Source organism: Amphiura filiformis, chromosome 12 (assembly GCF_039555335.1).
Source record: "Amphiura filiformis chromosome 12, Afil_fr2py, whole genome shotgun sequence".
In the NCBI taxonomy this organism is placed as follows: domain Eukaryota; kingdom Metazoa; phylum Echinodermata; class Ophiuroidea; order Amphilepidida; family Amphiuridae; genus Amphiura; species Amphiura filiformis.
In genome coordinates, this window is record NC_092639.1 from 61,083,454 (window position 1) to 61,098,719 (window position 15,266).

Sequence of the window (15,266 nt, forward strand, 5' to 3'; positions counted from 1 at the left end):
GAAACAACAACAGCAAAAGAATATAGCTAAAATTCAAGTCACTTAGTTTGAATCAGTTGCATCTATTTCATGAATACTTTATTACTTAGAACCCGCTGAAAAAGAAACAATTTTGCCATTATATAATACTCATCATTCTCACCTTCACTTGGTTTGGGTGCCTCTTTCTCTTTCCTTTCTTTCATTTTCCGGTAACCAGTTTGGATTTTGATGGCTGCTTCTTCTCTCTCTGCAAAATAACAATTCAATATGCATATTTCATACATGTTATTCAATTAATTGATTTGGTGAACTCATTAACCATGTGACAGTTTTCAAATATCTTGGCCCAAAAATTGTATATGTGGCAAGCATCCATAACAGACGCAAGACATTAGCATGGTGTGCTTTTTGGAAGCTGGAACGTCATGAAAAGCTAGGACACCTTGACCCCGACCTTGACACTTCATTCACTAACCAAGCCCTGATCCTGACATGACCCCATTCTTTTTTTGCAATAACCAAGTGCTGAACTTTCCTTGGTGGTACCATTTCTCATATCTATCCCACCTTTTGAACAGGTTATAATTCATCTTTATAACAGAGAACCATTTTTTGTTCAACTCATACTTTAGGTCCACTTAATTATGTCATGTGCACTGCTAGAGCACACCAATCAAGTTGCTGTAATGTAGACATCAACCTTCAAGAAAAAGAATTAAAACACAATCAAGTGCAAAATTGCTCTGACACTTACACAGTTCGACGACCCTCCTTGCTCCCCTTATTCAATGTTGTATACCAAATACCTCAATTTCAAAATGTGCTATATGTTTGCTTCAACATTGCTTGATGGGGGCGGAAGGGGATTTGAACTAGGTTGGAAACTATACAAACAGAATATCATACGATGAACTTCACATGGAAGTTTTTTATTCAACTCCAGTCACGAATATGAGGAAGTATCCCAGGGAATGTTGCACTTGATTGTTGGTCCTTATGACTTCCCCACATTTTTATCCTTTTCACAAGTCTAGTAAATAAACCTACCTTTCTCTTCTTTCAACTTGAGTTGTCTCTGCTTCATCTCTCTATAAGCCGTTTGTATTTTGACAGCAGCATTTTGTTGTTTGCGAGCCAATCTTGCCTCCCGGAATGCCCTCTGGATTTTGATGGCTGCCTTCTCTCGATCAGCATCACTGATTTCTGGTTTCTCATTACTTATTTCTAGAGAGTAATGAAATATGAAGTAACATTTATATAAATTTGTTCCAATGTGCGAATCCATTAGTGTTCGCTCTGTCTACAATTTTGATGCACCGATGGTCAAAATGTTTCATTGACAATGGCATCTCCCTTATGCCAAGTTTCTTTTTTACTGTGCCAAAATTGCAACATAAGACTTTAAAAGTACTGATTATTACTTCACATTGAACTGCAATATCCCTATTTCCAAGGAAGAGGAGCCAAATTTCCCATAAAATTAGCATTATTTCTAATTTGGCAAAACAAAAAACTTCCCTACAAAAGGCTCTAAATGCCAAAATGTCCCTGAATTTAGCTTATTGAATTTCATATTTTTCCTAGGCATGTGGACAACATCTACTTTATATAAGGCAAACAAATGTCACATAACTTAATAAATTTGATTTCATCTAAATATTGTAATAGACTAAGAAACAAAATTTAGTATTTGTAGCATTAATATCAGGGCCGTGACACTCGTATTCAATCCCTGTATCAAAAATGAAGTCACTTCGCCGGCAGTTTGAGTGACGGTTGCTATGCCGGTTGCTATGCATTTGAGTGCGTAGCCTAAATCTTACGTACTTGTGAATGGCTATGATATGCAAGACTATTTTATAGTTCAAAAGGACTTATCCTGTATATGATTGACAGTTGCTAGGTCATTTGAGTGCGCAAGATTTGATGGTTAATTTAGTTCCAGATCTCAGTTCTAATCTTGAACGACTGTCGAGGAAGTCTATTTCGAGCTATTTTCCAAGATGGCGCACATCGACTGCCAATTATTCGGACCCTTTCCAGCAAAAATACAGCTTATTTAGCCAGTCTCGTCATGGGGTCATCAAAGAGAATATTTTCCTAGCATATTGAGCTAACTCCTCAGCTATTTGGTTTTTCACGATATGATAGTAATGGAAAGATGCAACCAAATGTTCGCCGTTTTTCGCCATTTAATTTTTTTTGAAATGATGACGTAAACATGCATCATCTCTTCCACAGGTGATACACTTCTACACGCATAGGGGTACTAATATGCCATCACATGCATTATCGTGCACAGGCTGAATGACTGACTTCATTTGCGCAAACGAGTGGCTTATCCTATAGTATATTAGTACTCGAGAATCCTTGTTAATATGTTTAAATCACACCTGCCCTGCCTTATAAGGTTGAAAATAAACTGTGTAGAATTGTGGTTCTTAAATGAAAATCTAGATTGGATAGGTTTTTTTTAAAGATTGATTTTGAAGCAAAAATCTTAACAAACTTGTGCTATTCAGTTAGTCACTCAATGCTTACCTACTCTCCACTTGTTAAGTTATTAGGTGCCAAAACCAGCAAAAGTGTAGACAACACTCATCTTGTTACCAATGTAACAACATTCCTTGTGCATCTATATACATATTTGTGCTAGAATACTGTTAGGAAAGTCACACTTACATAAACTTACAAAAGTTAGTATGCATGTATTATGAACAATTGTCAACTAAATTTTAGACTCAAGGTGATAGTGAGATGTTATCAATTGAAATCATTGAAAGAATTTCAGTGATAAACTGACTAAAGTGGAAACAGGATGACAAAAACTTGTTAGTAATGTGCTATAATATAGTCTGTCTCATCTCAAGTTGAGAATAACACCATGTTGTATTTTGCAGTGGTAGATTTGAATCAGTGTGCTTAGGCGGTTGCATTGCTAGCGTACAAATTGCCCTCTTATGCATGTTTATGTACACCCGGCAAGATTTGTTTAGGTTAACATGTGTGATTCAAATCGGCCACTGCGAAATCCAACATGGTGTTATTCTCAGTTTGAGACAAGACAGACTATAGTATATTTATTCTTGATGGTTCATCACATTTCAGTGCTAAATATGACACATATGTTTTGTGGTTCTTCACATTCTTGTGTAGTGAAAAAGACAAAACAAAAGTTAGTAGTTAAATAAGATATGCTGACTTCTTACAGAAGACATCTCCAAACGTCACACTGGTCTGCATTTCTAAGCTAAAAGTACACTACACTGTAGACTAAATAATAGTTCAAACTTGTGCAGTATTAGTTTGGCGCACTGCAACTTAGATGTGGCGGCACTCACTCGTCTTCACATGAAGTATCACTGGCTGTTTTGATTCCTCGTTCTCAGCAACTGTGAAAATTTCTACCTTATACTCCACATCAGGAGCAAGATTACTAAACTTGGCACGAGTCTCTTTTGATTTGTCGATTTTGACCTCTTGTATGCCAGCATCGTCTGACACACCTTTTTGGGTGCATGTGACACGGTACCCGGTAACGTCTCCTTTTGATGGTTCCTTCCATAATACCCTGATGGTGTCTGTTGATGGTTTGGCTGCAGCCTTGCGGACTTTGGAAACTTTGATCCGCTCTGGTAGGCAGTAGGGGAGGGAGTTGATACAAAGAAAGTGAGTAAGTTACCGTGTACTCAATATTTAGTGAATAGTTCATCTTAAGGATGAAAGCAAACAAGTAATGGTTTTGGTACCATCTCAGATTTGGCTATTGTAAGCAGGGTATGTCATCATGTTAATATTTTGCTTTGGCAACAAGAGACCCTTGTTCTACAGACAGACTAACCTTTCATGTAGGGTCCGTCGGTTGGGCATTTGACCTTAAAAATCACCAAAATCTGTAACAATTTATTTGCAACTTTGTTTCACTTGCTTTGATTGCATTTTTCAGTCAAAATCAATCCAATTTTGCAAAAAAAAAATGGCTAATTTTACATTCATATGCCTGCAGCAAAATCTGAGTCAGTCAGACAGTAGAACAGGGTTTTTTGTACCTTATTCTTTAGTTTTGAATTTTTTGGTAGGGTCTTAATTTCACATGTTTATTCAACCCTAAACCATGCTTGTTGGTTTTGTTTTCATGCTTAACCCTTTACTTTACTTTTATGAAAATAAAAGCTTCCAAACATTACTTCTATACATTATCTTCACAAAATAATAAAGGTCAATACACCAATATGCCCAAATATGTGATGAGTTAACCCAATTAGACAAACTCACAGAACACATTTTATGAACAAAATACAACAGTTTCACAACATTTCAGATTAGGCATTGTGGCCATATACATACATGTACGCAATCATGACAAGAACTTATCACAAATAAATAGACAACCACGATAAATATACTTTCATAATACAACTACAAAAAATTAACTTTTTACACAACTACACAAGCATAAGTACTCTGTATAATGTATATATTACATCAACAGATAACACAATAGGTACAGAGTTAAACAATGTTTACAATATTAATAGGAACAATTACAAAGTCCAACTAAATCTGTGTATCACAATGACAACTATAACAAATCAAACTATAACAAATCAAACTATAACAAATTATTATGATATTACGATATTAATCACTTATACATATGTGGTGTGATCAAGCAAAATCAGTCTAAAGTCGGACATATTCAATTTTCAGTTTCTTTTAGGATTGGAAATTATGTACTTCGTTCTCCGAGTTGATAGGATGAACTCATTTTAATCTTTACCCAGAGCAGCAAGCGCACATAAACGTTGAAAAACAATGTTGAAAACAAATCTTTTAGGAGTGTAAACGGCATTTGCAAAGCTACATTTTGCAGAAACCCAAATGAATTTGGACAACCAGTTCAAAAGATGTGAGTTCATGTAGTTAAAGAGTTTCCAAAAACAGTAGGAAACAAGAGGAAATACTTCCTTTGTTTGGCTATATCTGAAAATCAATATTTCTGACTTCTGATTTTGCTTAATCACATCACATATATAAACACTCAAATGTAAAATTATACATGGAAATTACAAAAAATAAATATTTGCATCTCAGGGTTAGCATCATATACTTTATACAGTTTAATTATACAATAAACTTATTTAAACATGACCATAAGGTTATAGAGTACAATATATCTTTGAACGGATTACTAATAATTTTACCTGTTCTGGCTTTCAATGTTGCCTTCTCGCTTTCCTGATCCTCAAACACAGTCACCACTTCAACAGTATACTCCTGACCAGGCTTCAAAGCTTCATTGATATTGAGAACAAGAACAAAGACAATTAATATAGAACAATTGACAAAATATCTGTGTATTTTGTCATTTAAAGGAAGTATGAATATCTGAATCTTACAGCTCAATACTCCTGGTGGGGCAAGATGAGCAGTTGATAAGTGTGTGCTTGTGACATTTATTTCTTGCCAGTCAAAGTCTTGGTGCTTGATAGAACTGGGGTCATAGATTAACATCATTAATCTCCCTGACTATCTAAGTTTGCTGAAAACACAGCAAATATTCTGCAAGTACACATTTTCCTCCTCATGACAAACATGACAAATTTTAAATTCTACCACTTTCGTTTCTTTGAGATGAACTAGTTTCTCTCAATCCATAAGGCATATTAGACACTGGGCATTGGTGTGTGGCAATGCAAATTTGAGCCTTGAAGTCATTGATTTAGTTTGTTCTTGTGATATAATCAAGTTAGCTTCAAATTCCCCTGGACCTGGTCAAACTGCTTATTGTCTGTAGTTATCAAGATGTAAGCTGATTAGGGTTATGTGCTATATAAAGCTGTAACTCTGAATAATGCTACTGGTTTTAATATGGTGTGCTTTGGGCCACATAATGATCAGCAATTTTCTGTTCAAGTGTGGTGATGCCTTTTTAGTGTAGTGCACTATCAATCATCTTTAAACACAAGAGAAAAAAGAAACAGGTCACTGTATACTTCTTGTGAGCAAATCAGAGACCCCTGCTATACTGCTTCAACCTAGAAGTACAAACCAAAGCTGTGGCATCGGGGGCTGATGCTTTGCGCTTGGCAAGTACAAACCACTCAGCAGCTAATGCGCCAAGGAAGCATTTACACATGCATTGCACTGAAATAATTATCCTCATACCTCCTAGTTTCTGAGGTCTATTTTCTTTGTACATCTGAGTTGACAGACTATAGGGCTAGCATACCTTTGAATTCAGCAGATGTTCTATCTGGTTTTTCAATCGTCTTCTCTTGTTTGTCGCCCTCTGGTGGGATGAGGTAGACATGATAGCCTGTGACATCACCCTCTGGTTTCTTCCAGGAGATGGTGATGGTTCTTGAGGTGGATTTATACGATTCGCCTGTCACCCGGAGTAAGCGGATATCCTGTGGTTCTAATAGAGCAAAAGGTGATAAAATACCAACAAATTTAAGCTTCTCTATAAAAATCATAAATTTGAAGTGATTTTGTTTGGAAATGATATTTGAGCAGGCAATTAGTCCACTTTCTGTGTGTGCATATGCATTGGGTTTTAATATACATCTGAAGATCAAAACCATGCCCTCTGAAGTAGCCATATGTAACATACAGCTATAATCATATACAGACTTGTATCATATACATACACCTTCCTGTTCCAAAAAAATAGTTTTGATTCCTTGATTACCATAAACTGAAAAATTTTACAAAAGTAATTCTGGTAAAACTTCTTTGTAAATAATAAATTCTTAAAATCGATGTCATCAATTTTTACCTTTATATTAAACAATCAGGATTCAATCTGGTAATTCTACACTTCAAAAATAAATCTCATCTTAATATCAACTTACTTGTTTTCTCATGTACTGTGACCTTCTCACTCTCCGCCTGCCCACTCAATGTCACGATTGACACTTTGTATTTCTTATTAGGTGTCAGCCCTGTGAACTCTGCCCTTGTTTGGTTGACATCCTTAATATCTAGCTTGGATTTCCTGGCATCTGATGGTGAGATGCGTACTCTGTAACCAGTGAATTCTCCATGTGATGGAGGAGTCCAGCTGACAATAATGGTATCAGAGGTACTGTCTAAGACTGGGTCTACTACTTGGTTGGGTGCTGAGAAAGAAAATGACCAAAAGTCATTAAATTATTATATTTTTTCTCAAACAACTTTAAAACAGTTTTAAAATTTAAATTTCCTTTCTAGGGGTAATTTTGCCAAAAATAGGAACCCATATCTGGAAATTTTAATTAATATAGGTTGGAGCCTTAAAATTTTACATGTAGCACAAGAAAATTGTGATTTTTTCATTGCATAGTGAAGAAAATGTTTAAAGGAGACTCATGTCCTAGGATTTTTGATGAAAAAACTATCCACTGGAGTGGCACATCCCTGTATGCCTCATATATTTGAACCCCCCCCCCCCGGGCCTTGCGACTCTTGAAAAAGATTATTTATCTACATCGTACACTACAAGATTCCAATTGCGGCCACCTGCGCAGGTATACTGTCACTAAGGTACCTGAGTGGTACACAAAGAGTAACTACACAGTACCAATGCTGATACTGCTCAGGACCCACCAGCAATGGTACTACACTGGTACTCCCCTAGCATAAGTACCTTGGCCATGGTGTACCTGTGCAGGTGACCATAATCTTATAGGAATCTGGTAGCGTATGACTGTCCATGTAGCAAAGTTTTCTTGTGACCCTATTTGCTACCCTTCTATTCCAGTACTTACTAGTATTAGCTTTAAGCTCTACTTCTTCACTATACAAATCCCCATTAACCGTCACAACAGAAAACTTGTACTCCTTCCCTGTCATGAGACCTTTGAACTCTGCCTCTGTTGTTTTGCCATCATCGATGTCGACCTCTGACTCTGCATCTGGTGGATCACACGTCACCTTGTAGCCTGTCCTGTCTTTTGCTGGCCCTTTCCAAGTTAGTGTTATGGTATCTGTAGTGCTTTCTGCTGCTAAGTCAGTCACTTTGTTTGGTTCTGTGTGAAAGCAATATAAAACAGAAAAGTTATGACTGAAAGCATTGACTTGAGTGCCAGCAAATAATTCATGGTAATTTGCCTAAAGAAGAGCATAAAAGGTGGTGAATGTGGCCATGTATAAATATTTTAGGGAGACTATCAGTTTCAGCAGAACTGCAGGCTAAAAGGGCTTGACCCTCATATTTTATTAATGCTAGAACATAGGCAATATAATACTGCATGAATTTTTAATATTGATATTTACACCATCAATTTACCCCTGAACACACAAACCATCCTCACACCCACCCATAGTCTTTCAATCTATCTCACTGCCCCTACTTCTTATGTATAAGCCATCAGAATTGTCTACTTACTTGTCGGTGGTTTACTAGCCTTCAATTCTCTCTCTATAGCACCATCCCCTTCTCCAACATCAAGCCACCTGAAACAAATCATAGTCAAATTCATTAGTGTTAAGTAATTTCTGCTGAAAAAGTATGAAAGGACCAGGCCTAAATTGGACAAGGCAAAAGTTTTGTTCACATATTTTGAATTTGAAACTTTCAATGTCATAACTGATGCTACAACTATTAACAACAAACTGTTGCTATGCTTTGATCAGCTCGTAATCAGCGGGCCTTACAACATTGCAGATTAATATCAATATATTTGATTTTGAAAAGTGTCTTGTAACATCTCGCCAGAAGTGTCATGAATTCATAATTTAAGTCCTATACTTTGTCTACTTTATTTAGCACACACAATATAAACCAGACAGGTTAACTATATCACTCTTAACATAGGTTTACTTTTCCATGTAGTGGTAAAAGCCTAACAATTCCCACCGAGTGAGGTCAAACATAATATTGCTATAGCTATTATTTTGGAATTTGCTTCAGGACCAAACTCTATGATGACAGGTGGAAATGTGGCTAAATAAGACACCACTGTACATTTATTTATAATCATAGTTTAAACCATTACATCTGATCAAAACTTCAAAAACACCCTTTATAATTGACATATTATTTTATGATGTGAAATTCTCATTTACTTGAATTCATTATACATAAATATATTTTTAAATTGGACAAAAATTTGAGCCAATTTTTTTTCTCACCTACCTAATTTACATGCTATTCAGTTTACATCACTATTTTCAATAATGGGCTATTCCAGTTAGAATCCATATACCCTCAATGGAAGACATGACCTTAATCTTCCACACAAGGAGTGTGAATTTCAAATGGAGTTACCTGACTTCATTTGAAATTTACACCCCTATGTAAGACATTACTATCATGTCTTCCATAGGGGGTGCATGGATTTCAACTGGAACAGCCCAATATGTTGCTATAGCAACCAAATGATCTTGTCACCTACTTGTTGCATCCAAAGTAGACTTCATTCTTTGCTCTCTGTGCATCTTTGATCAGAATCTTCTCCAAGTACCATCCTTGCCCAGCTTCCGTCCCATCATGCCCCACAATCACCTTCTGTAGTTTTCCTAGAAACACTGCTTCTATCTCAAAGACATCCATCTGTCCTTGCTGGAATTTGTTCTCTTTGTTGTTCTTGAACGGACCAGTTCTCGAAACCCAGTGTCGGCTTTCTGTCCAAAGATGTTCATGTAGACTTTGCTGGTTGTGTCGGCTCCTTCTTTGCTGCCTGTGAACACCTGGATGTAGTATCTTGTGACTGGAATTGAACAGAGAAGGGTTACATAATTAATTGGATTAAGGGAATGGTTCACCTACTACTTTCTAATTGAAGTTCGAAAGCAGGGGCTTTCTACAATTTCATATTTGTTCTAATAAACACCCCTGCAGAGTGATATTTTTGAAAGGGTGCATTTATTAGAAGTCAATAACTTCAGTGAATAGATTCATCAGGTTTGTAAGACATATCAATTAGAAATTTTCGCTTGACAAAACCAGCAAGTTTTTACTTACTCTCTAATATTTCGTCCTACACGTCGGAGGACTTCTTCAGATGTGAAACATCTGATCCACTTTCCCGAAACTGACTTCCGGTTGTGATTGGTGTTGTATCCAGTCTTTAAAAGTGGGTCATATCGTGACTTAGGAAATAAGTGCCTTCCTCTCTATTCATGGTCTTTGTCCCCCTCTTTCTGATCTCCATCGCTTCTCGTACTTCTCTGGATCTTCTGATATGCTCTTTGCCAAGTATCTTGGAGTCCTCCCAGTTGACAACGTGATTTGCTCTATCGACGTGATCAGATATGGCTGACTTCGTTTGTTCTTGCTCTGATGTCCTTCGCTCTGACCGAGTGAACCTTTTCTCATTCGCTTTCCTAACCTCCGCTTGATGTTCTGCGAGCCTAATCCCGAACAACCGAGAGGTTTCACCAACGTAACTAAGATCACAATTTTGGCAGCCGATCTCATAAATACAATTGCCTGTCTTTAGTTTGTCTCTCTTGTCCTTTGGGTGGACCAAAATCTTTTTGAGGGTTTGGTGGGGCTTCATTGCAGTGTCTACTTTGTGCTTTTTGAAAATTCATTGAACTCGTTCAAGCGGAGGTTAGGAAAGCGAATGAGAAAAGGTTCACTCGGTCAGAGCGAAGGACATCAGAGCAAGAACAAACGAAGTCAGCCATATCTGATCACGTCGCTAGAGCAAATCACGTTGTCAACTGGGAGGACTGCAAGATACTTGGCAAAGAGCATATCAGAAGATCCAGAGAAGTACGAGAAGCAATGGAGATCAGAAATAGGGGGACAAAGACCATGAATAGAGAGGAAGGCACTTATTTCCTAAGTCACGTATATGACCCACTTTTAAAGACTGGATACAAGACCAATCACAACCGGAAGTCAGTTTCCCGGGAAAGTAGATCAGATGTTTCACATTTGAAGAAGCCCTCCGACGTGTAGGACGAAATATTAGAGAGTAAGTAAAAACTTACTGGTTTTGTCAAGCGAAAATTTCTAATTGAGAAGTCAATAAGTTTGATTTTTATTGCAAATTACTTCCAGGTCCATCAGTTTGGCGACCATTACATCCAAAAAAATGCCAGTATTAAGCTTACCTACATGTTATGGCATGGAAATGTCTTCATTTTGATCACTTTTACTAAAAAAAACATGTGGGGGCATTTATTTGAGGGAGCATTTATTAGAGAAAATATAGTATACCACTTCAGCATAGTAATTTATTGTGTACTACACACAGGCATAAATACACAAGCCTCAGCACACTTTACAGGAATTCACTCACCACTGTGACCCAAGACACACCATATATTAACCATTTAGCAACAATCAGGGACTTGCAGAGAAGCGCACACCCTATACATACCACAATAAGCCATTGGACCCAGGATCAGATCCCCATATTCTTGTATAGGTAACCAAGACATAAGCAGTTAGTTTTTTTTGCACAGGGGAATTTTAAGTTAGCTCAGATATTTTCACGACAATAAACTCAACATTTATTAACCATTTAGCAGCAATAAACCATCGCAGCCTGGATCAGCTCCCCAAGTTGTTGTGTGGGTAACCAAGACAATCAGCAATTTGTTCCTTGACAAAGGGAATTTCAAGTTAGCTCAATTATTTTCACAAGAACAAAGACAACACATGTTAACAATTAACTTGCAGCTATTAACAGAGAGCACACCCTATGCATACCACAATAAACCCTCACAGCCATGAATAGCTCCCGAAGTTCTCATACCGAAGACAATAAGCAGTTAGTTTTTTGCCCAGGGGAGCTTAATTATTTTCAAGAGAACAAACAGGAAAAGCGTTGGGGTTGGAACTTGCATCAACACACAAACCTATGCACCAGAGTCTAAGACCTTACTGATTGAGCTTAGATTGCATCATGGACAAAGCTTCAAAAACTGCACTTTATACAGTGAGTGATGTTATCTGGCTATGCAGCCACAAAATACTCCAGCAGTTAGTACACCTGAATTAGTACACCAACATGGCTTTTTGAGGGAAGAGGATGGTTGAACATTCATAACACTGATTTAACCCACCAAAATCTGGTGTGTAGTCCAGCTCAGAGACCTCAAGAGCTTCCAAGTATCCAAATCAGGGCATAGAGAAGAAAATGCATGTACAGTTTACAATCATTATCATCACTAACTTACTAGAAATCAATGACACTATTGCTGATATCCTTGCAATGCTGGCTTGTTTCTACTCAGTGTTTTGAGCTTTCACCACAGCTTTCATAAAACTATCATAACTTTATATAGAGATGTCACTGGAAAACGTGTTACTAATAATAAGCACCCCTGTATGAATGATTCAAGAACCCTTCTAAACCTTTTGGCTTAGAATTATGATGCTAACAGTGTATAATGCACTGATGATATAAATTTCCAATTTTGACTTTCATTGTTTTAATAAATGCTCCCCCTTCCCCAAAAGTCGAGTTATAGGGCCCTGTGGGTGCTGATTAGGTCTAAGGTTGAATATGGTAGTAAGGAAATCCTAAATGTCTTTTTTCCTGTATTTGCAGAGAATGAGAGATATAAACCTGAAATCAATAACATTCCTGAGAAATATCATCTCTGAAAAAAAGACATATTGGTGCTTTTTGTTTATTTGTTTGTTTGTTTAAGCTCTTACTTGGCATGGTTCGTTTGCCAGGTATCTCAACCGGGAGTTCTCTCCACACATCTTTATCATCGTGATCCTGTGACATCCAGCGATCAAAGTCAAGTGACGTCTCTTGGTTTTCAAACAGATCCACCATGCGTAGGTTCTTGAGATACCAGCCTTCGGTTGGCGAGCTGTTGTCATGACCGATACGGACTTTGAATATTGGACCAATGTCTCCTAGATTAACCTGCGGATGAAGAGCAGAAGATAATGTCAATTTGATATTATTTATTCTATTTATTTATTTATAACATTCAGCCAAAGCCATGCAAAGCCCAATATAGCGCTCAGAGGCTACTGAATTTAAGGCATGCCATAACCGAATAAGAGCAGGACATGGATATGGGAAGAGGTCTGATTTTAGAGCAGGAGGATAACCGGAGCACTTAGAGAAAACCTGCAGGGACAAGCATGGATCGGCAACCAAACTCACGTGTGACAACGTGCAGAATTGAACTCGGACCACAGTGGTGAGAAGACCACTACACTAATCCGGCCTCCCCTAAATAGTTTATCATTAATTCATGGGAAAATTTCACTATTTTGGTCAAATTGTCAGATTCAGAACAAACCATTCTAGATTTCTTAAAACCTTACACACCTATTCACTCCGTCACATATGGTGATTTTTAACATCATTTGTAAAAAAAAAGGCCTGACCGACCAACCCTTCTTGAAATGTCTCTCCGCCTGTAGAACAGGGTTCTTTTTTTTCATCGCCTAATAGGGCAGTATACACACTAAATCTTACTTTGAAGTCTTCAGTAGTTCCTGGTTGAAATCCATCCCCATGTGCAGGTTCCAAGTCTACTTGTGTCATGTCCTTTTCACCATACACATAAAGTGACACCTTGGATTCTGTACCAGCATCATCTAATGGACCTGTTGTCACATAGATCTTCCAGTCAAACTCTGTATAAAACATGTTATAATATTCAATTAAATAAATAATCTCATCAATAGTTATAATATTGATGGCTTCGCGGTACAAAGATCTATTTGCACTAGCTGCTGTATGAATCATTACATCTAGATAGTCAAAGGTTTATCAGCACAAAAATGTATATCCATTACCTGCAGAATGAACGATTACGTCTAGATAGCGAGGGCTCAAAGACATACATGGATTACCTGGTGAATGAATAATTGTATCCAGATAGCACTTAGTGGCACAAAGACATATGTCCATTAGCAGATGTATGAATGATTGTATCTACATAAAACAGGACTCAGTGGCACAGTGACATATATCCAAGAGCAATCATTCACTTTGTATAAAGTTCAGTGGCGCCAAAATGTAGCTCCATTTTAGTGATGTTGGATTTACTTCTTTGTGCTGGCAAACTCTAAAACAGTGCATGGCAGCAAATGGAGAGATAAGATTATGCCTCTGCAGTTCACTTTTCATCTCAATACAACATCAATAGTATTGTTTTTCAAATTCTTCAGGAATGCAACCCCCTCCTTCCTAGGCCTTCAGATGAGAAACTTACGTTCTACTGTCCTGATTTCTGTGAGTTCCAGTTCTCTCTCTATCAATTGGTCATCTTCACCTTCATCCAACCACCTGAGTAAAAACCAAACAACATTACAACAATATATTTTAAATAAAATAAGTCATAGAGGGCAATGTAAAGATCAATTTACGATCTCTTTGACAGAGAGGATTCATACCCTACACTGTTCACTACAGCCCTAACCACCTTGTAAAACCACAACACTGGGCCTCAACTGAATATATTTTCATTTATCACCCCATTTACGTAATCATTGTACTTTTATTCTGACATGAATACATTAAAGGAAGGTGACCTGATATATTTGGTAAATGGAATTCTTTATAATTGATGTATAACATAAAATGTTGTCCCTTTCAAGCATTCATGCAAAAAGAACACATAAATGTTTCTTGTAAATGGGACTAATTCCTTATGGAATTACTGACATTTATACAGCATGATAATATAGTCTATAGTGATTTTATTAATGATACTGATATTCATGTAATAAATTGATATCAAATGACAGATTTATTTTTCTCATTAACATATTGAAATTAGAAGTTCCATATCGGTGTATTTCCGAGGATATCATAAAAAAACTATCGAATTAGTCTCAAACGTACTATACCAAAGTTAAGACTAATTCAACCGTTTTTTAATGATTTCTTTGGAATGCCAAATTTCAATATGTTAATGAGAAAAATATGAGCTTTCACCTGATACCAAAATCTGCATTTTGATGGGGTAAAGTAGAATTTTATCACAAAAATGCATTTGCTTCTGCATTGGCTCTGATGAGTGATTTTCCTTTATTTCCTACTTTTTAAAGAGGGAAGTTTTGTTTATATAATTTGTTTCTTTATCACACCTGTTACATTCAAAGACATATTCCATCATGGGCTCATTAGCATCTTTCACGATGACATCTCTCAGGAACCATCCAGCGCCTCTCCCCTTGCCATTGTGTCCTATAACCACACTCACCTGTTACATTCAAAGACATATTCCATCATGGGTTCATTGGCATCTTTCACGATGATATCCCTTAGGAACCATCCAGCACCTCGCCCCTTGCCATTGTGTCCTATAACCACACTCACCTGTTACATTCAAAGACATATTCCATCATGGGTTCATTGGCATCT

At 37.1% G+C, this 15,266-nt stretch overlaps 1 protein-coding gene across 1 annotated transcript in view; it reads right to left on the minus strand.

Annotated features, from left to right (window-relative positions):
* LOC140166976 (uncharacterized) overlaps positions 1-15,266 on the minus strand; it is a 142,275-nt gene that overhangs the window by 53,902 nt on the left and 73,107 nt on the right. Inside the window, 13 exon segments of the mRNA XM_072190459.1 lie at positions 143-229; positions 1,030-1,206; positions 3,324-3,614; positions 5,187-5,276; positions 6,215-6,403; positions 6,840-7,106; positions 7,734-7,994; positions 8,354-8,421; positions 9,363-9,537; positions 9,540-9,677; positions 12,587-12,806; positions 13,371-13,531; positions 14,113-14,186. Coding sequence (XP_072046560.1) covers positions 143-229; positions 1,030-1,206; positions 3,324-3,614; positions 5,187-5,276; positions 6,215-6,403; positions 6,840-7,106; positions 7,734-7,994; positions 8,354-8,421; positions 9,363-9,537; positions 9,540-9,677; positions 12,587-12,806; positions 13,371-13,531; positions 14,113-14,186 — 2,198 coding nt within the window.